Source organism: Sphaeramia orbicularis, chromosome 18, assembly GCF_902148855.1.
Source record: "Sphaeramia orbicularis chromosome 18, fSphaOr1.1, whole genome shotgun sequence".
NCBI lineage: Eukaryota > Metazoa > Chordata > Actinopteri > Kurtiformes > Apogonidae > Sphaeramia > Sphaeramia orbicularis.
Genome location: NC_043974.1, coordinates 41,146,550 through 41,168,296, shown reverse-complemented (window position 1 = coordinate 41,168,296; position 21,747 = coordinate 41,146,550). Strand labels below are relative to the sequence as shown.

The 21,747-nt window shown below is 35.5% G+C and overlaps 1 protein-coding gene across 1 annotated transcript in view; it reads left to right on the top strand.

The window, feature by feature from the left end:
• tesk1b (testis associated actin remodelling kinase 1b) overlaps positions 1–21,747 on the top strand; it is a 56,380-nt gene that overhangs the window by 9,349 nt on the left and 25,284 nt on the right. The window contains exon 3 of the mRNA XM_030162664.1: positions 20,161–20,282. Coding sequence (XP_030018524.1) covers positions 20,161–20,282 — 122 coding nt within the window. The remainder of the gene's footprint in view (positions 1–20,160; positions 20,283–21,747) is intronic.

Below are 21,747 nucleotides of genomic sequence, written 5' to 3'. Positions count from 1 at the left end.
TCAGGTCATTCTTGGAGTGGAAGCTCATGATAAACAGGAAGATATTTCAACATGATGCTGATGTTTCTGCACTTCCTCAAAATGATCCTTTTACAGATATTACAACTAGCACCACTGTCATCTTCAAATGAAGCTGAAGTTGGACTGTAGATCTGAGTTTGACTTCAGTCTTCTGCATTGACCAAATGTCAGGTGAAAATACCAGCTTAGATTTGACAAGAATTTCTTCATTCAGAGACATATGTTTCTAATGGTTTGGTTTGTGAATAATTATACAAACGTCAACAATCATAACAAGCTTGGACACAAGAGCAGCACAATAGTTCCATTTACATGCCCGAAAAGGAGTGGCAAGAAAATAATATCAGCAGAACTTGGCTCTGATAGCAGCCTATAGCTAATATTCTTTTTGGAATTGCTGACTTTGAGGGAAAATGACAATTTGTAATATTAAAAATGACTCCAGTCTTTATTTTTAAGGTTATTTTGATGCTTCTGTTCAATTATTGATGATCTTAAATGTTCGCTGATTCAGATTTCTTGAATATTTTGTTTGTTTCAGGTACTGTTTTAGTTGTTCAGTTCAACAGTTATCAGTGACTAATACAGCTAAAGATTTCTGATTTTGTCTGTTTTTCACAAAAGTATACGGGCTTGTGTTAGTTCATGCAGTATCAGAGGTTAGAATGTCAGTAGGAGTTTGTTCAGTGGTAAATGCTGCTGGAAAAGCTCAGATCTGAGTGACCCTCCACACTGAGGTTTGTGCCGTTTCCTGTCTTGGAAGACTCTGGAGGCCACTCCTTCAGTTTTGCCCTTTGAATGCTTTGGTGAGCATGCAAATGTCACTGTGTTTACTGCCGGCCTGTCAAGTTGCCACTTATACATGAGTCGAGTTGCCCTTTTATAACGTCGTATAAATGCAAAATTGTTGCCGCAGCTATCAGTCACATTAAAGTTTGCAGAGTGAATGATTGTTCCTGTGTCCGGGTTGTGTTTAGAGGCGGGGGGAGTCCTAACTGTTCTTCTGAAAACCAGTTGGGATGTTTTTGTTTCTTAAATTTAGCAGCCGCTAACATGTCTATAGTGCACATGCAGCGCCGAGGCTTTGAAATGGAAGTCCTGTTAGCAGTGCTTTGGCCTCCTGCCATGTGTTTGTGCTGCTGTGGAGCTCCGGGCCTCGGTGCAGATCAATGGAGCCTCGGTGCCAGCAGAGAGGCAGCCATTCACCTCTCCGGTGTGCAATTGTGCAATCTGGGGAAAAAAAAAAAAAAAGTAAAGGTGGGGGGGGAGGGAGAAAGGAAGGGAGCAGCCATGTCAAGACAAATCCTTCAGGTGCTGTTTTTCGTTTTCCTTTAATGCGCTTCAAAGCAAAGTTCCCTCTGTGTGTACTTGTGTGTAGTTGTACTGCTTTGGACTTGTGCAAGACTCTTGTTGTTTTCCCATCAGCCTCAGGACCTAAGAACCCAGAGGCTTAAACCCTATAAAACTGCTCAACCATAAATAAATTACACCATCACTCAACAGCTCAGTTAACAACAGCAAATGATTATTTTTCTGTTTTTTTAATTTATTGAAATGACTTTAACAAATATCTAATTTATATTTTATATCTTTGTATATTGCTGCCCTCTGCAACATATTCCATCTGTTTTAACCTAAACAATAGATGATATATTTGCAGAAACAGATGACGGCAGGTGTCAAAGAACAGGGAAATGCAGGATGACCAGGTTTATCAGATTTGGTTTGGATTTGTTTCGCTAATTTACATGAGATATGGATGTTTGACATTGTTTTCAGTGTCAGGCTTTGTTGAAAGTAACTAAAACTTGTTTTTTCTTTTTTTTTCGGTGAGATTAAAAAAAAAAAAATCCTTATTTATTTATTTATTTATTTATTTATTTACACATCTTGCTTATGGGCGGTGTAGTGGTGTAATGGTTCTGTCAGACTGGAGCCTCATCTGTATTGCGTTTACCCACTCGCTACATGTGCTACGTGCTAATGCTAATGACTAATGCTAGGTGTATTAGAATGGGTAACACTGAAATGACCTTTTCTTTGCTAATATTTTAACAGTTTTCTTGTATTACCAATTTAAAAGCTCAGTATTGAAGATATTTACATGCTTTGTGTGTTCGTGTTGGGAGGCGGTCTTTTGCTAACATTGGCTCACTTCATTTCTAAACCAACATTTATAGTTGCTTCCCTTAATTTAACGGCATGTGCACTAATTTTTATGTAGAGAAATAAATCTGTTTTTTTTTTCTGTGGAAATCCTTGCACTTGCTCCTGTCTGCAGCGTCAACAACAGTGCAACGCTTGTTACAATAGCTTAGAAACAGATAATATCAATAAGTTATTAATTGTATGCATAACCTGCATTAACTTTTTTTTTCTCTGTAAATTAGGGAGTTAATTTACCTGCTGCCCTTAACTTAGGATGGATTTTACTAAAAAAACACAGCAAATGTTCTTCCAGTTCAACCCAGATTTCAACACAAACATCTGATGTGAATGTTCTATATTGAAATTAGAGGAAAATCAACAAATGATTAACTATACTTTCATTACATATTTTTTTTTCTCTGTATCTTATAACTGTTAAATTAATAATTTGATTTAATAACTTTAATTGTAACTACAGTAGTTAATCCTGGCACTGAACACAAAACTGCCAGTAACTTAAAAATAGAGTTGGCTATTATTAAAAAAAAAACCAAAAAAACGATTAACTGCTCTTAAATTTTGCTCTCCATACTTTTTCTGTAGCTGTAACTTATTACATTTACGTTAATTTTGTGTTCTATTTGCATGGGTTTTGTTTTGGATCGTAATAGCCTTTTGAACATTAGTCACTATTGGCCAAAAATTCAACAATTGACCAGTTCCGAGCACAGACACCAACACAAACTTCACATGATGCCACATGAATAGAATGTATGAATCCAGATAAGTATAAATATAAATATAAGCAGACCGCTACTGAAAGTCTGTCGGTTTTAACATTCGCTTGTGCTCAACATAAATACAACTTGGTACAGTTGGGGGGGAAAAAAGCGAGAGGTAAAATGTAGTCTCAGAGCGAGGATTTCGCCATGACCCATTAGTCTAATAACTGTGTGTGTTCACTTTTGCAGTATATATTATAATAAACTGAAGGAGAGTAATTGGATAAAGAGACAGAGGTGTCACTGAGCCCTTTTATGTTTCCACTAATACTCAGATTATTATCCAATTTCTGGAGTTATCGGATTATTCAAGGAATCATGTTAATGGCATAATCTGATATGTTTAATCAGATAACTGCAGTAATATGATTATGAAAAATCAGATTAACACACCTGGATTTCTCCTTAATACTCTGATGTCTTCCTGCTTGTATACAGGTTAATCTAATTTATTTAGTTCTTTTGCATCTGCGCTTGTGTGAAAACAATTAAAATCATAGAAAATGGAAGATACACAGTCGAGCATGAGTAGAAGAAAACAGGAAGTTTGAGAAGAAATACGATAATGGACTGGAACGTCTAAACCAGGGTTTTCGCATTTCTTCAACGCGTCATATCTGATTATTACAATTATCTGAATATTCCCAGGTATCAGACTTTTATGGTCATGTAAACGGGCTCAGCGAAGGACAGATCCTATCAGTGTGATGGAGATCTGTGTGTTTTATGTGTGCGTATTTCTTTATAGAGTTGGGTGGATTATGTTATTTTCATTCTACATCTATCGTTCTATTTATTCATGTGTAGAATACCGTGAAATTACTCTTTGAAAGTAAGATTTGGTTTGAAGGTGTTGCTTGGGGAGCTCTGTGCTTAGGGAATGTATAGTATTATTTTGAGTGTCTTCAAAATGAGTCGTGTGTGTGTCTGTGTGTGTCAGCTGCCTGTGACAGTGTGAATGTGAAGGAAATGAGTTGCCAAATGCTGCTGTAGTGCCACTACTTATGTGTCTGAAAGTGTTTAATGTGTTTTGAATACGGTACGCCTACAGTTCTGAAATAAACCAGCACTGGGTAATTAGTTTTCTATATCACGATATCCCATAGTTAGAAAAATCATATGCTTTTTATTTTAAAATGATAATCAAGGTAATGTAATATCACAGGAATTGATGTAAAACTATTGCACTGATTCTCATGAAAGTTTGTGGTAAAATAAAATAAGGTGTGAGCGAAAGAGAACTATGATTTACTGGAGTTTTGAAGAAATGAGGGGCCTTGGCTGAGGTACACACGTTATTGAGTGTCCGGTTTCAAAGTGCAATAATTCACAAAATAATCACTGAAGTGTGACGAGAGCAGTAAAAGCCAGGTCAGTGGATTTTAACATCACTTATTCACATTTTTTCTTTATTTATTACCCCACCCACCAAAGGGGAGGCAAGGGGTATTGTTTTGGGTTCAGTTTGTTGGTTTGTTTGTTAACACTGTAGCAGCAAAACTATTTGTTGAATTCATACCGAATTTGGTTTATAGCTTGCCAGTGACCCAGAATAGATCTCATTACATTTTGGGAATAGTAGATCAAAATAAAATTTTTTTATGAATTTTTAATTTTTTTTTTTGTCCCCATTTACTTATAATGGGCAAAATTTCAAATGTCGGTTGCAGCAAAAGTATTAGTTGAATTCATACTAAATTGAGTTTATAGATTGCCAGTGACCTGGAATAAATGTGATTATATTTTTGGGAAAAGTAGGTCAAAGTTAAAATTTTTTATGAATTTTTAAAATGTTTTTTCTTCTCCCATTTACTTACAATGGACGAAATTTCAAATGTCTATAAAAACATCAATTTTGTTTCAATTTACTTCAAACTTGGCACATATAGAGGCAGTTTATATGCTGACATCAGCACACACATAGACATGATGACATGAGCTGGATCGATACCAAAATAAGCTACAATACGTGCGAGGGGCCGGGTTTGTTGTGCCTGACACCACTTGTTTTTAATGCTTTTCTTATGTTGCCTTATCTATCAGCAGTGGTCCTTTTTCACTATTGAAACTGTTAGGCTATTGACTATTGATTGGTGTGTTTATTTGGACAAACACTGAGCGATGAATAAGTGAACATTTTTAGGTTTTCATCAACACTTTAGACAAAATAAGATTTTATAGAAGTCGTCGGACTGAAGTGGAAGTCCTGAAGTTTTAAAGTTCTGTTTTATTTGTCACAATTATTCAAACTAATCGGTTATAATGATTTTTCTTTGTACTTGTATATTCAGCGTGTTGTTGTTCCTTGATATTATGTTGGTCTTAGGTTAGTGTATCATAGTTTTTAAGCATGAATTTATATTTTAAATACACATCTGTCTTTTGGGGCACTCTTTATTGATAATTTGGTTATTTATTTGATCATTTGATACAGTAAGTTGATTCTGAGATGGTTTTGCACATGGTGGTTTTGTTTTAGTGTATATTATTTTTACTAGTTTTTTTTTTTTTTCTTCATATCTTTTATTTTATCTATGACTTTATGCAACACTTTGGGCTGTTTTTTTTTTTTTTTTTTTCACAAAATGTGCTACATAAATGACCTTGACCTTGACCAGCCAGGTTCAACCACCTCATCTTTGGGTTCATCTGTGAACATGTTTCACTGTCAAAGGTATTTCCTGCTCAGCCCGTCCCTCCATATTCAGTGTCTGAGCAGCCATGGCCCCAGGTTTCCATCATGCACTTCTAAAGGTTGCATACTAGATTCCACTGAGCTCAAATATTTGCTGTGCCGCAAAACCTACCTGTAAGAACACGCCTTAAACTGAGATTTTACATGAAAAAAGCATCAGATGACATACTATGGAAATTCACAGCAAAGATTAAACACCACTTATGTTTTTTTTTTTTTTTTTTTTTTTTTTTTAAGAGCTGCATGATTTCATAAAGTCATATTGCATATTATTGTGGATAATGATTGTGATTTGAGTCAACTTTCAAGGCACAAACTTAAATTAGCATTAATATAAATAGGCTGTAGCCAACCTCTAACTGTAAAGACTGACATTTAGATTACTGTCAACTAAACAGCCTTTTTATGTGCGCAAATAATCGATTATCTTTAACATTTATACACAGAAACTTTGTCTTCTTGATGAAACAGTTTTGCTTTTTCTGAGCAAATCTGATCTGTTTTGTGTGGCGTTCAGCCGTGATTCTTCTTAAACTCTTTGTAAGATACAAAGATGCTGATTGGTTAATTCCTGAAGACCAGGAATCTCATTTGGACATGTTGAGATGTGACCTGGCTTTTGGTAAATTCTGTTGGACTCATTTCAGACCCGATAACATGATACGACAACAAAGGAGGGAAAAAAGATTCTTTGGTGTTGAATAGACGGATGAACCACAATCCATCATCAGCTGTCGCCGGTGTGCTTATGATCGGTTTCATTGTTTGGGATTAAGACGCTGTGTGCCTGTGTGTGTCCATGTTGGTTTTGGGTGTTCCAGGTATGGTAGAACCAGTGCAGACTTGAACATCAGAGCTTACTTTAGCACTTTTTCCCCTTATTATTCCTCTCCTCCCTCGCTCCAGTCAGGACCTGCTTTCGATGCCACTCTCAGCTCAGGTACTTTTGTTTGTTCTGCACGTAGAAGAAAAGCGCTGAGGCCGTCACATGCCTGTCTTCACTTGAACTGCTTTGTTTATTGCTTAAAATATTTCAACCAAACCTGAGATTAAAATAGAGAAGTGTTGGGAAAGAGTTGCACAATTATCTGTTTTCAGATCCCTTACGACACCCGTCCCCTCTTGTTTTTCTGTGGTCGCCAGTGTTTTCATAAATTTATCTCAAGGGGCAGTGATTGCGTGTTTACATGGATGTTCATTGTGGGTTTCCTGTGGCCACATGTTGGCAGAGCAATATTCTAACCCTAAACCCAACCTCAAGAAAGGCCGCTCCCTTACAAGAAGGTAAACAAATGGACCAGTGTTTGCATGTGTGTGTCTACACAATATCGCACAACTGTGAAGTGTTTTTGTCTTGGAGCATACCTGTTGTTTTTGTGTCTGCTTATGCGTCAGACCTTTTAAAATCACTTTGATCTGTAAAAGGCCTTTTTAATTTCGCAGTCTTGACACCTCAGTCTCAAGGGTTCCTCCTTGTCTTAATAATATTTGAGGTCAGTGTGATTAATATGCAGCACTTGCATGAATCACTGCAGAAATGGTTCCAAAGCAGTGGCTACGTGTACATATAGCTGTCTTAGATATTTATGTATTAAATAAACGACTATAAAATGATATCATGTGACCTTTAGTCAATAATTATCAACCTGACCAGCGATATCACTCAGTTGACTGATAAGTGTGACACCTTGAAAAACCTATTAGAATTTGCAAAACATAATTATGTTTCACATATTAAAGGAGTGATATTTTGCATTTTTAAATGGAATTATCCATTTTCAAAAATTTCCCTGTGGTCTACATAAACTTTAAATGCTATGCTTGGGTCTGAATTCTTCATTAATTCAACTCCACAGGTCCACCTTCAACCCCATTTCTGAGTAATGACATGAGAAAGGTGGTTTTGAGCTCTGGCCTTTTAAATGCACATGACCCCACCCCCTTTTGGGTTGTTGACTGTGCGCTCTGTTCCATTCAACCTCTTGAGTTCATTAATGCAACCAACAACTTATCATTTTAGGTAATCGGCTCCCAGTTTGGACAAATTTTCAGTTTTTACTACAACCACTGCTGCTGACAAACAATTATGTCATACTCTGAGAAATGTTCGTTGGAAGTCTGGACCTTATATGTGCAAATGTCATGATGTAACTAGATGTAAACATAACAAATTAAGCTGGAATTAAAACAGGTTGTAGAAATCCACTCAATTTTTGCCGGAATTAATATAAAGATAGCTTTGCAGCACCTGGAGGGTTCAAATTTAAACTTTATGAACTATTAGCGTCCAAATGCACAAATAAATGAACCAATGACTAATAAAAGTTGGTTTAGCAAAATAAGGTCCCTTTTAAGTAAAAGTAAGATGAATAAAAAAATTGGAAAAACTTCATATGTATACTAAAAAAAAGTTTACTACATATACGATGTTTCTCACTGCAAGCTAGAAGTAGCAGTTTAAAACAAGAAAGTAAAACTGAGTTTAAAATAGTAAGCCAAGATAAATACTTAAGTTAGGTAAATATATTTTGTTTCACATAGCAAGTACCAAATGTTTGTGTTAAAAAGATTGTTCAAGTGAATGTCAAAATAAAATACACTTTTGTTATGTTTAATTGACAGAACAAGATAAAAGTATTAGATGATATTAAAATAGAATCTGTTGCACATGATGATCTAAAATTAACAAAGAAGAGCAATAAAGGTTAAACTAACTGGTTGATCATGTCGTAAGCTGATGTAAAAAAAATTAAACTGTTATTAAATGTAGCTGCTGATAATCTAATTCGTATGGTAAATATTTGTGTTTTTACAGTTGGTGTTGAGAATTTAGTTCTAAATAACTCATTTGCACTATTCAGCAAGTCAGTAAAAGGGGTATTTGAGCTTTTCTGTTCACCAGCAAAAGGTTAGGAACTAACAAACTGACGTCTAAAATGGTGTAACTCCTTTACTCTGAATACTAGAATATTGGTTTGCAACAGCTTCTATATCCCCATGAATCTGGCAGTTATTATTGTGTTTAGCGTAAATATCTGAATACATGAAAATCTGCAGATGGCTTGTGTTTTCAAACCCACAGTTAACCCCCCCCACAAATATGAGATAATAATAATAATAATAATAATAATAATAATAATAATAATAATAATAATAATAATAATAATAATACATTTTATTTATAGGCGCCTTTCTTGGCACTCAAGGACACCGTACAGTAAAACAAGAGAATATAAAGAATTGTTCAGACTGAGGGGGAAAAATGCCAGTTTCAGTGGTTGACGTTGGACAGAAGGGTTGGCATTAGGTCAAGCTGAACCCTGACCCTTTCACACATTTAAATGATCTGGTGCTTCTTGTTGGTCAATGTCATACTGTAACTGATATTGATAATATTATTAATCTGTATTCACTCATTGTCAGGTTGTGACTAGTAGACACTGGTTCTACTTTGGCTGCATCATAAACTCATCAGGAATCATTCTGAACAATGCTTTGCAGAGTCTGTGTACCAAGGTCAAGTTTATTTATATTTATATAGCACAATTAAAACAATGCACAGTGCTGGACAAAGCACAAGATATGTTAAAAGTAGTAAAAATAAGAAGAAATAGAAGAAATAGCCTACTAAAACTGATTAAAAACAGATACACAATAATAGGATAAATAGCATTTAAAACACAATCAGAAGATAAAACAAATAAAAATCACACACTTGTATTAAAAGTCAGTACAAATAGTTGAATCCTTAAAGGGGAATTAAAAGACCAATTACTTACAAACAAAAATCCTTTAATGTGCGATGTGGCGATTACATATGTGCACAACATGGTGATACAGAAACTATAAACTGTGCAGCCCAAACGCGAACCTTTAAATTGAACAGTCAATACTATTGCACCAAAAACTAAGGTTCTAACTGTAAAGCAGAAGGCTAGATGTAACCTGTGTAGACCTGTGTGTATGGAGGAGGGGAGGGGGGCGGGGCCAGCGTCTGCGGTGCAGCAGACCAAGTGAGTGGTCATGTCAGCTTGTCAGTTACCTGGACGATGTGTGGAGGATGGAGCTCACAGAGGGGACGTTGAATGGAAGCCTGGTTTCATCTGCCTACACACACACACACACACACACACACACACACACACTCTTAGATTCTCGAACACTTTGGGCCTCTTTGTGCTGTAGGAGCATCGCCTGAGGGGAGGCTTACAGATTGCTGGAGAAGCTAATTCTTCTGATTTTTGCAGAAGTGGAAAAACACGCACACACACACACACACACACACACACACACACACACACACACACACACACACACACACACACTCTCTCTGTCAGGGACACAGTCTTTTCACATTTCAGAGTAAAGCTCACATATCCTAATGTGACATTCTTGTACACTTTTTATTCTGCTGTAGTTTGTTCTTTCTATGCCTTATTTATTCCTATTCTATTTTTACCTCTTCTTTTTTTTTTTTTAATACATGACATTGAACAAGGTGAGCGAAACAGTATCACAATCCTCTGTGTGTTCTGCATCTAGTGAATTGACAATAAAGAGTCTTTGAAGCATTTCAGATGAAACCTGCATATTAAAAATATTACAGTTCAGTAAAACACTATTTATACACAGGTTAGAATAAAACGCCCACTATATAACAAGGCCGGCCCCTAAAAATGCAGATATTAAATACTTCTGACCTTTTCAGCTCTAATGGATTCAATTTAGTGGGTTTATATTCCCACAAATCCACCATTTATTTGCAGATCCCAGTGTGGTTTATTTAAAGTTGATTTAGACTCATGGAATTGTGCAGTCAGCTGGTGAAATGATAACACTGGCCTCAGCTGTGAAGTAACATGACATGAACGGAGAGGAGACCCTTTAGCCATCATTCTGAGTTCAGTGCCAGCCTCCAGCTCTGTGTGTCTGACCCTGTGGTCACACTGACCCACATTCCACCACTGCAGTGATAAAGGTGTTGTGCAGCTCCCTGTGTGTGCTCATATCTGTGTGTAAATACGCATGTGTGTGGAATATCACATGTAGAATTCAAAGGCAGAAAGTGTTGAAACTTGGCCTGAGGCATTCAGACCAGCCATGAGGCTTCAGGGGTTTTATGTCTAACAGCGTTTAGGCCAATTAACCTGTGAAGGGACTGGGCTTGGACTCAGGACCGCTGCACCACTGTGCCACATCATACCATTAAAGCCATTAACCCTTAAAGACCCAGCTGTACTATTGAGGCAGTTTCCAAAAGAATTTTTCTCCGTTTAACCTTTTATTAAGAAATTCATTTATTATAATTTTATCATCTGTATTTTGTATTTTAACGTGAAAATCAAGATTGAAAGGGGTCATATTTTGTTAAACTCACTTTTATTAGTCTTTTGTACGTTTATTTGTGTATTTGACCCCTAATAGTTCATAAAGTTTTAATTTGAACGCAAGCACTATTGAACATGTACTGAGTAAAATATTGCTGAAAATGGATTAGTAATCCCTTACACTACTGCGTTACAGCAAAAAGTAATCCATTACTTTTTTAACATGTTACTCCCAACACTGACGATTGCTCACTCACAATATCAGAGTGCAGCTGCTCTTCATTCACTTGTGTTTCATTAGTGTATATGCTGACAAGTTTAAAATCTCTTATTTGCCTGGTACTTTGCTGAACTGGCATTTATGACTGAGTGTGGACACTGAAGGATTAATTTAGTACCTTCGCTGACAGGGCTGTAAGAAAATATCGGTTCTGCAATATATCGCGATATTTCATTTCACAATACTGTATTGATATTAAAAAGTACTGTATTGATATTTTTAGGTATTTATTCAAATGCAGATATTGTGGAGATTCATTTTAGGTTTTTCTGTTTTTCTTTTTTGTTTATATTTTATTTGTTATTATTTAGCACTCTTTTATTAAATGTTAGTTCCTGAACATTTGAGCAGAGTCTTAAACTGTAATGTCTGTGAAACATAATTTGAACACAGGAACATTTTGTGATATAGCATTAGATCCTGTTGTGATCAAATGTAAATGTGTTTAGTATTTGTGCATATTTCTGGTGTAATTCAATTCTTCCAGGAAATAATCTTTTAAAAAAGAAACAAAGCCAATAAAAAATAGCCTTTTTAACAGTATCGTGATATATCGTATTGTGGTCCTAGTATTGTGATTTGTATTGTATCGCCAGATTCTTGCCAATACACAGCCCTATCCACTGATATACAAATGTAAAAAACAACCAACAAAGCATTGGCATTCCTACTGAACCCACATCCATGATTCATTTACACATTAAATGAATATTCTTTAGTTACTCCATCACATCTCCTGCCCTCATGTGCGTCCTCTCCACTCCTTCTGTGCGTCCTCTCCACTCTGCCTCGTCCTCCTCCCATCTGTCCGCCTCATTGGGCTGCCGGCTAATGACAGACATCGCTGCACATGTTGGCTGCACAGACGGAGCCAGAGATGCCTGTGACCTTTCCTCTGCTGAGAGCAGCATTTTACACAAGACAGAGTGTGTTCGAAGCAGAGCTTTCGGGTGTGTCTCGGCGTGCACGTCTGAGCTTTAGCCGTGGGTGTGCGATGGCTCCGTATCGCAGGGTAATCTTTATATAGGTGTGGCCATTGGCATTCTAGTGTGACGCTTGTGATATAGTGGCCATTTAAGTGGTAGGCAAAAAGCATGTGAGGGGAAAAACACAGTGTGTGGTTTGTGGATGCAAAGGAAAACCCAAAACACACACCTGAAAATGTTGCCCACTCGAGCCCCATCGTGACTCGCACAGACTCTTTAATGATAAGTACACGGTTGTTTGGAGGCTAAAAACTGTCAAGACAAACATTAAGGACAAGCAGTGTTGCAATTATGAGCCCTGGGAGCGGCTGCATCAGCACTTGGCTCACATTTGCATTGTATCCTGCCTCTGAGTCAGTGTGTTTGTCTGCATGTGTGGCTGGAGGGCTGAAGTCACACAGCGGCAACAAAAACATGGAAGAATTTTCTCAAATAAGCACAAATGCAAATATGTGCAGGATAAGGCTGGCAAATGTGGTCTGAACCCACAGCCTCTTGGTAAATATGTACTACACTGGAAAAAATAAAAATCTTACAAAGTGTATTTTTCTCATTTCCAGTCAAAGTATCTCATCCAACTTAAAATAAGACGATCACCTAAAGAGCAGGGGTGTAAGAAAATATTAGTTCTGCAATATATCATGATATTTCATTTCACAATACTGTATCGATATTAAAAAGTACTGTATCGACATTTTTAGGTATTTATTCAAATGCATATAAAGCAGAGGTTCATTTTTTTTTTGTTTTTCTTTTTTGTTTGTGTTTTGTTTATTATTTAACACTGTTTTATTAAAAAATGGTTATTTGAAGGATCCTAAAAGCACTTTTTGCTGTCTGAGTGGCAGATTGTAGTTCTTTTGGAAACTAGGAGAATTAGAAAAAATTTTGTGATTATAGCATTAGATCCTGTTCTGATCAAATAAAAATGTCTTTAGTACTTGTACATGTTCCTGGTGTAATTCAATTCTTCCAGGAAATGATCTTAAAAAAACAAAAGAAACAAACAAAAAATTGCTTTTTTAACAGTATCATGATATATCGTATCATGATCCTAGTGTTGTGATTTGTATCATATTGCCAGATTCTTGACAATACACACCCCTATTAAAGCTATGTGATCTCATGAATTGCATACAGAGAACATGCCAATTAAAAGTGGCTTTCACCTTGTATATTTACAACGCGTAAAATAGCATGCTATTAGCTGTTAGGGTTAGCAATTAGCAGCTGGCACATTGACACACCATCAAATGACATTAAATAACATGCAAGAGGATGAAAATATGTACATATAGCACGCCAAATCCAATAAACTTGCGTCACAACGCGATTTCATGAGATCAGTCTGACTAAAGAGAAACTTTTCAGTGAGATATAAGAACCAAGGTTATAATAGTTTTGGATTTTTCGTTATAGTTTAGTTTTATTTAGTTTTGCCCTTTTTTTTTCTCTAATTCAGTTAGTTTTAATTTGTTTTTTGAGCAGGTTTCCTAGTTTGTTATTGGTTTTCATTTTCTTCTAAATGCTTAGTTTTAGTTTAGTTTTAGGTTTTTTTATATCTTTTATCTTCTTCTCCGTCATATTCACATGAATCTTATACAGGACTCTGCTGCTTTCTCCCAACTTTAGTCTACATGTTTCCAGGTAGTGGGGACCAGAAGATGACTTTAAACGACAAGTGCCGTATGATGCCGCTAGCTAAAATTGCTAGAGCAAAAGAAATCAATTTCGTATCAATCAGACATTGACAAAGACGAAAACGAAGGGAATTTCATCCGTAATTTTTATACGTTTTAGTTTTGTAAGCACACAATACAGTTTCAGTTAGTTATCGTTTTTTTCTTTTAATTATAGTTTTTATTTATTTCAGTTAACTAAAATGTTTTTTCAATTCTAGTTTTCGTCATTTCGTTAGTTTTCCTTAATGATAATTACCTTGATAAGAACTTATTTTTAGACAATAGATCTTGAAAATCTTATTTCAAGAAATCTTACCAAGATCATTTTCACTTTTTTCCATTGGCAGATTTTTTTGGCTTAATTCAACATTTTTTTTGTTTAATTTAAGCAAAAAAAAAAAGAGACAGAAAAATACACTTGGTAAGATTTAGATTTTTTCCAGTGTAATGGAAGCAGGAGGGGCCGTCTGACACTGGAGAAAACAAACCTCTTAATTTGCTCTGGTAGCCTACACCGTCTGCCTCATCCTCTAAATGCTGTAAATATGACGAGGAGCACAGATTAGCGCTGCACTCCCTCTACGCTCCTCCTCTGTGTTTAAATATCTGCTTCAACATGTCGCTGCAGGAGGACCAGACTACTGTGCAGCATTATAGGTGGATTTAACATGCGTGCATTCATGCATATGTGCAGCATTTTGCCACAGGCAGCAGTTCTCAAGTGGCTCAGCGGAGATTGTCTCATTGACTGGTTGTAACGATGAAGAGAGTGTATGTGTGTGTGTGTGTGTGTGTGTGTGTGTGTGTGTGTGTGTGTGTGTTAATAGTCTTACTCACTACACTCTAGTCTGGGCTCTAATAGGCTTTGTGGTTTTCCCTATCCTGATCCAGGTCAGTGGCGCTCTGACTTTAGCTCCTGTGACTCTTGTCCTTCTAAATACCCACTCTCTCTCTCTCCCTTGTTGTCATTACTTGCACGCCCCTGTCACTGATGAAGACAAAACCCGAAACCCTCCCGTGCCATTTCACCTGCTAATATTAGTGTGAGGAAATTTTGGTTCGCAGCCAGTCAAGTCAAGCCTATTTATTTATACAGCGCAAACACATAAATCACAAATTTGCCTCGGGGCCATGTATAAAAGAAGTGGACGTAACATTTCGACTGGCATTTCGAAGCCTTGAGTTGAATATTTGTCACGTCATCATTTCTGCAGAGCCAGAAGTGACCATATTTGGATAAGAGGGTGGAGGGAGAAGATTTTTTTTATTTATTTTTATTTATTTTTATTTATTTATTTCGAACGTGCAAATAAACAAAATAAAACAAAATGAAGCAAATCAAGACAAAAACAAAATGACATTTAAATGAGCAGAACCTTTCTTCAAGCACATGCAAGTCTGAATTTTGCATGGTCGAAAAGGAGTAGGAAGAAGTATCAACTTATTAAATCCTACCCCTCACTGCTTTTACACCTTTATCACTAACTTAATACAAGAATCAAACAATACAATTTTCCTCATTTTGGCATCAAACCACAACAAATGCATAATGCAGTAATTGAATTATACACGACAAAATGTTCATTGCAGTGCAGTCGTACAAACAGACTCAACAATTCAACAGTTTTCTTCAAGAACTACAGCATATTTATCAATACAACATTATCCATAAACAAAGAAGAAGAGACCCTCACCAAGCTAATGCTACCACTGATTTGCTAAAAAAAATATAAGAAAATGCATACAGTAGATAACCGTGGCGTTTTCATTCCGTGGTTTTCTTTTACATCCCTATGCAGAACAGGAACTTGTTTATTTAAAAAAAAAAAAAAAAAAAACCCTTTGGGACTTTTGTGTGTATGTGTCTGTTTTATACGACTGTATACAAGTAGTCAAGGAATAAGAAAGGGTTTTACTCAATACAGAAAGTGTTATTTTGTTCAGCACAGATATAATTTGTTCCTACTGTAAAATTCCGTTTTTGTTGACAAGCATAATAAAATACATAATTTTGGGAGAAAAAAAAAGTTCTCTTTACGCACAAAACACATACCAAAGCCATGGCCCCAAAAACCGAGGTATGAACGCATCCCTACTAACGACACTCCTAAACAACCCCATTATATTAACAAAGCAATTCCATCTACTTTATAAATGATAACACATGAGTCAGTAAAAGTAGCTGACAGACCACATAATGCACTATTGAAATACTGTTTATCTGATGTAATTCAGTTATGCTCAGAGCTGAATATTGGATTAAAGTCCCTGTGAAATAGCTGCTGGAGTGCTATTTGCTTTGACATTTTTACGCCTCCTATAAAATGCACATATTTATGATAGAAAGTGGACGACGCCTCCAGGACAGCACTGCTAAGGGACAAATGCACCAGTTAAACACTGCACTGACCATACTGTTACATATCACAATGGTTTCAAATGGGTAATTTTAATACTTGATAAACATAATGCATTCAGTTGTGTTCCGTGGCACTAAAGTCAACTTAAATATTCTTTCTTTATTCACATTAGTTTGGCTGTAGTTGTTTGGTTTATTTTCAGCTTGTGCACTCTATATACAGTCTTGTTTCAATTTCACAATAAGACAGAAATAATATACATCCACATATTACAGGGTTATTCAAAAAGAATTAACCGATTTCATTGCACAATAATTTGATGAGGAAAAGCAATAGAAAACTCCAGCCAAGTCACAAGTATTTATTCTACTCACAATCAACTTTTATTTCCTGTCTTACAAGTGTTCAGTGTGTCCACCGCCTGCAGCACGGGCAACATCAGTGCGATAAAAGAATTTCTCACACATGCATATCAGCATATCACGATCCACTGAGTTGATCGCTGTTGCTATTCAGTGTTTAAAGTCAAGGTAGCCATTCAGAACTTAGAAAACTCCTCTTTCAAATGGTCGCCGACTCATTCCATGACGATGGTTGAGAACTGAAGCAATGCGTCACGAAATCTGTTAGTTCTTTTTGAATAACCCTGTATATATACATCATTATAAGTGCACAATATACATGAATATATACAATAATTCACAATTAATATACAACCCTAGTATTCTGAAAGGGAGTGAGAAGTAAAACTTATGTACTCCCATCCCCAGTTTCATGTTTACATTGTATGGTTGCAGTTATATCAGAGAAATTAGTTGTAAACACGCACACGTAAGATGAAGAAGATGATTAAGAAAACACTAAATGACCTTCAAAGCCCTTCATCTCTACGTTGTTTTTAGACTTTTTCCTTAAATTTGGATTTAAACTGCTGTATATTACATACACCTTGTACCATGTACCTTTTTTAAAAACAAAAAAGTAAATAGATGAATAGAAGCACAAGTTCACCTAAACTGACAGCTGACCGACTAAATGAACTGATGACCACAGTAGCTAAAGAAGTTTTACTCACAAGATGGATACTGTCTTTAACTTTTTGGTAAACTTGTACTAGCTGCTATTAACACTATTAAATACCACCAAGTCATTTGTATTTTACTGTGATGGTTACAACAGTGGTGGGTCGTGTAGTTCACACCTAGACCTTCTTCAGTGCTGTTTTACATAATTTAATCCACCTTTTAATATCAATATTATGCCATTAATACCACTAATAATAATAATAATACATTTTATTATATATTATATTTTATTTTATATATAGGTGCCTTTCTTGGCACTCAAGGACACCGTACAGTAAACAGGAGAATATAAAACATGCAATAAAACAGAGTAAATAATAAAAGGCAGGTTAAAAATTGGACAATGCAATTGTGGTCACAAAGAGAAAGCGGTCCTAAACAGATGGGTAATACTATACATAAACACAATATAACTAGGCCTAGTTTAGTATATCTTGTATTTATTCTCATTTTACTAGTTTTTAATGTATCTTTCATTTGAATCTGCAGATTTGTACAGCACTTTGGGCACTTTGCATTGTTTTAAATGTGCTGTATAAATAAAGTTAGCCTCAGTAAACTTGAAATAAAGTTTTGTGACTGTAACTGAACTACAATTACAGAAGGACTCAAAATAATAATAAACATTTGGGGAAAAAAAAACATTAAACACAAGTCTGGAGCTTTCAACTACCTAGGCTAACTGACAAAGCTTTAACAAAAGACATAAATGGAACCCGCCCATCTGTCACTCATAGCAGCCACACCTTTATACATACCTTTTTAACACAAGAAAACTGGCTAGAGACCAAAACCTTTGTTTGTACTAGGCTGTAAACGTGATTGTTTTGGGATTTATGGGGAGGCTGTTTAACGTTTGGATCTAACCTCAACTGTACTTTAATGGAACTGCAGGTTTAGTATATGGGTGTTTTTGTTTGTTTGTTTGTTTGTTTTATCCAAAAGATAATACTCATGCTTCACACACACAGTATCAGTTATCTTCTGTTATTGTTTTTTTCAATAATACTAAATTTCCTATATATATATATATATTATTTCTATCAAACCCTTCAAAACTCAAAAAAGAATTCTCAAAGAAAGTGCGATCAAGAATTCTCCTTCACTTCACCCAAGATATGTTTAAATAAGCCTAAATATGGGAATCGTACCCTCTATGTGTATAAAAAAACAAATTCATAAATATAACTCCAACATTGTTGCCTTCACACACACAGAATCACCTGCTCACATGTCTTGTGCATAGTGCTGCGGTTTGCAGTATTATCTGTTCATCTGCCCTGTTTATGCATTTCCATGGAAGTCAAAGTGCTTCTCGGACAAATGCACACCAACATTTAGCCAGAGGGGAAGCATGTCACGTCTCCATGGTTACCATACCGGACGGGAGTCATTGCCATAGCAGCAGGTTTGGGCAGAGAAGCAGCCAAAACAAATGAAGAAACTTAACCGACCTGCTAATGTTTCCACATCCACACCAGTGATAATGGAACTCTGCACTATGTCGCAACTTTGTTTGAATGACTATGAGCAATTTATACTGATGCAATACTGTGAGTGCATAATATTTTTATTGAGGGAACATAATTGTCTGGTATCTGTTTAGTAGGATTGTGCAAAAACTATTACAGTGATTTCATGCAGCTTGGTGCAAAGGCTGGTCTTGAGCTGATAATGGACCCAGTCAAATTAGGAGGGAATCCAGAACAACTGTTGTGAGTTTCAGTAATTGTTTTTCTGAATAATGGAACATTTGGTGATTTCTCCAGTGACAAAAAACATCTAGTCATGTCCTATATTGCATAATTTCTGGTCATCCATATTTGAGCATTTCTGATGGTTTGCACAATTACCCATACATTGCAGATTCATGTAAACATATTTTCGCTTGGTAATAGTAGTTTATATTTTTATGCTCATTCTCTTTTGCATGCCATTCTTAAATACCACTTTGGCTGTTGTTTTGGATTCTGTTTGTTTGTTAACACCCTAGCCGCAAAACTATTCATTGAATTCAGGCCCAATTTGATTTATAGACTGCCAGTGACCCAGAATAGATGTGATTACATTTTAGGAACAATGGGTCAAAGTTCACATTTTTTTTTAAAAAATGAATTTTAAAATCTTTTTTTTCCCCCATTTACTTATAATGGGGGAAATTTCAAATGTCTGTAGCAGCAAAACTATTGGTTGAATTCATACTAACTTGAGTTTATAGATTGCCAGTGACTCAGAATAGATGTCATTAAATTTGTGGGAAAGTAGGTCAAAGTTTTAAATTTTAAAATCCTTTTTCTTCTCCTATTTACTTATAATGGGCGGAATTTCAATTGTCTATAAAAACATCAATTCTGTTTCAATTTACTTCAAACTTGGCACATGTGTAGAGACAATTGATATGCTGACATCAGCACACGCATAAACGTGATGACATCAGCTGGATGGATGCCAAAATAAGATACCATATGTGCGAGGGGCGGGGTTTGTTGTGCCTGACACCATTTGTTTTGTTTTAATTTCCTAGTTAAATTTTTCTGTTTTTATTTTTATACATCTTAAATTTTCTTGGCATTCAGTGTAGACGGCAAAGTACAGATTTTCATTGTACAGGGAAATCTGATTCTTTGTTGCACACATGATAATAAAACCTTTGAATCTTGAATTAACCTCCCTTTTTAAAATAAAGTTACTCATGACTAGAGAAAATAGTGTGATGTGCTTTGTGTAAATATACAGTGTATGTATGTGTATAAATGTTGTGTTTTTTTTTTTTTTGTTTTTTTTTAATATCCAGGTGCAGCATCGTGTATCGGGTCAGGTGATGGCTTTGAAGATGAACATCCTGCCCAGTAACAGAGCCAACATGCTCAGGGAGGTCCAGCTCATGAACCGACTCTCACACCCTAACATACTCAGGTAACACACACCTTCACCCCTTTACAGCTCAAACATTTGCTATGCCACAGATACTTCCTGTAAGAACATGTCTGAAACTGAGATTTTACATGAAAAAAGCATCAGATGACATGCTACGGAAATTCACAGCAAAGATTAAACACCACTTAACCCTTTACAGGACAGTCATAGAAATACTCTTAAATTCAACATTTCAACCTTAGTGTGTTATTAGAGGACATAACGAGCCTTTTTTTACTTCTGCAAAATTTTTCCACATTTTTTATTATGTAGAAAATCAAGGTTAATGAAATCACCATATTTGGTTCCTTACCTATAAGTAGGGGTGTGTAGTGGTAAGAATCTGGTGATACGATAGAGATCACAATACTAGGATCATGATACAATATATCATCATACTGTTAAAAAGGCAATTTTTTGTTTCTTTTTTTTTAATGATTATTTCCTTGAAGAATTGAATTGCGCTAGAAATATGCACAAATACTAAACATATTTTTATTTGATCAGAACAGGATCTAATGCTACATCACAACATTTTCCTGCGTTAAAACTTAAATTATGTTTTACAGACATTACAGTTTAAGATCCTGTTCAAATGTTCTTATTCTATTAGTTCAGAACTAACATCATACCATTATTTTTGTGCAGTCCCAACAAATGAACTAACATTACACTGGGCTACAAAAAAATTTTTTTGCAAGTTGTCTAGGTTTTTTCAACTGAATTAGGAGCATTTTGCACCGCTAAATCCAAAAATGACATCTGTTTTTCTCAATCAGGTCAGGTTTTTTTTGCTAATTTGATTTTGAAAAATTTGATCTTCTCACAAAATTGATTACATTTTTGTGACTTTATCAGTTGATTTTTTTTATATAGTTCTCACCCAAAATAGGTTTATGAAACTTTATGAAACTTGTGACTTGGTTCCTGTTAGGTACAATGGTGTATTCACCGCAGATGTAGCAGAATACGTCAGGCTTATTTTTGCAAGATCTTCTAGTCGAAGCCATTTCATTTTCCTGTAATATTAAAAAAAACTTTAATCATAAATTGGCAAAAGTAAAATCTTCAGAACTCGTTTACTGCAAGAAATATGAAAGAATTTTGTATCATATGATGTGAAAATGCCCATAAATGTAAGCAAAAATGTTAAAAAGCCAATATGTAGCACAGTTCAGAAAGTTGACCTGCAAAATTAATGTGATTTTTGGATTCAGCACACCAAAATTATCCTAAATCAGCTCAAAAAACTGAAACAATAAATTTGTTGTTGACCAGTGTTATTTAATAAAAGAGTGTTAAATAATAGTAAATAAAATGTAAACAAAGAAAAACAAAAAAACTAAAATGAACCTTCATAATATCTGAATTTAAATAAATATCTTAAAATATCGATGCAGTACTTTTTAATATCGATACAGTATTGTGAAATGAAATATCGCGATATATTGCAGAACCGATATTT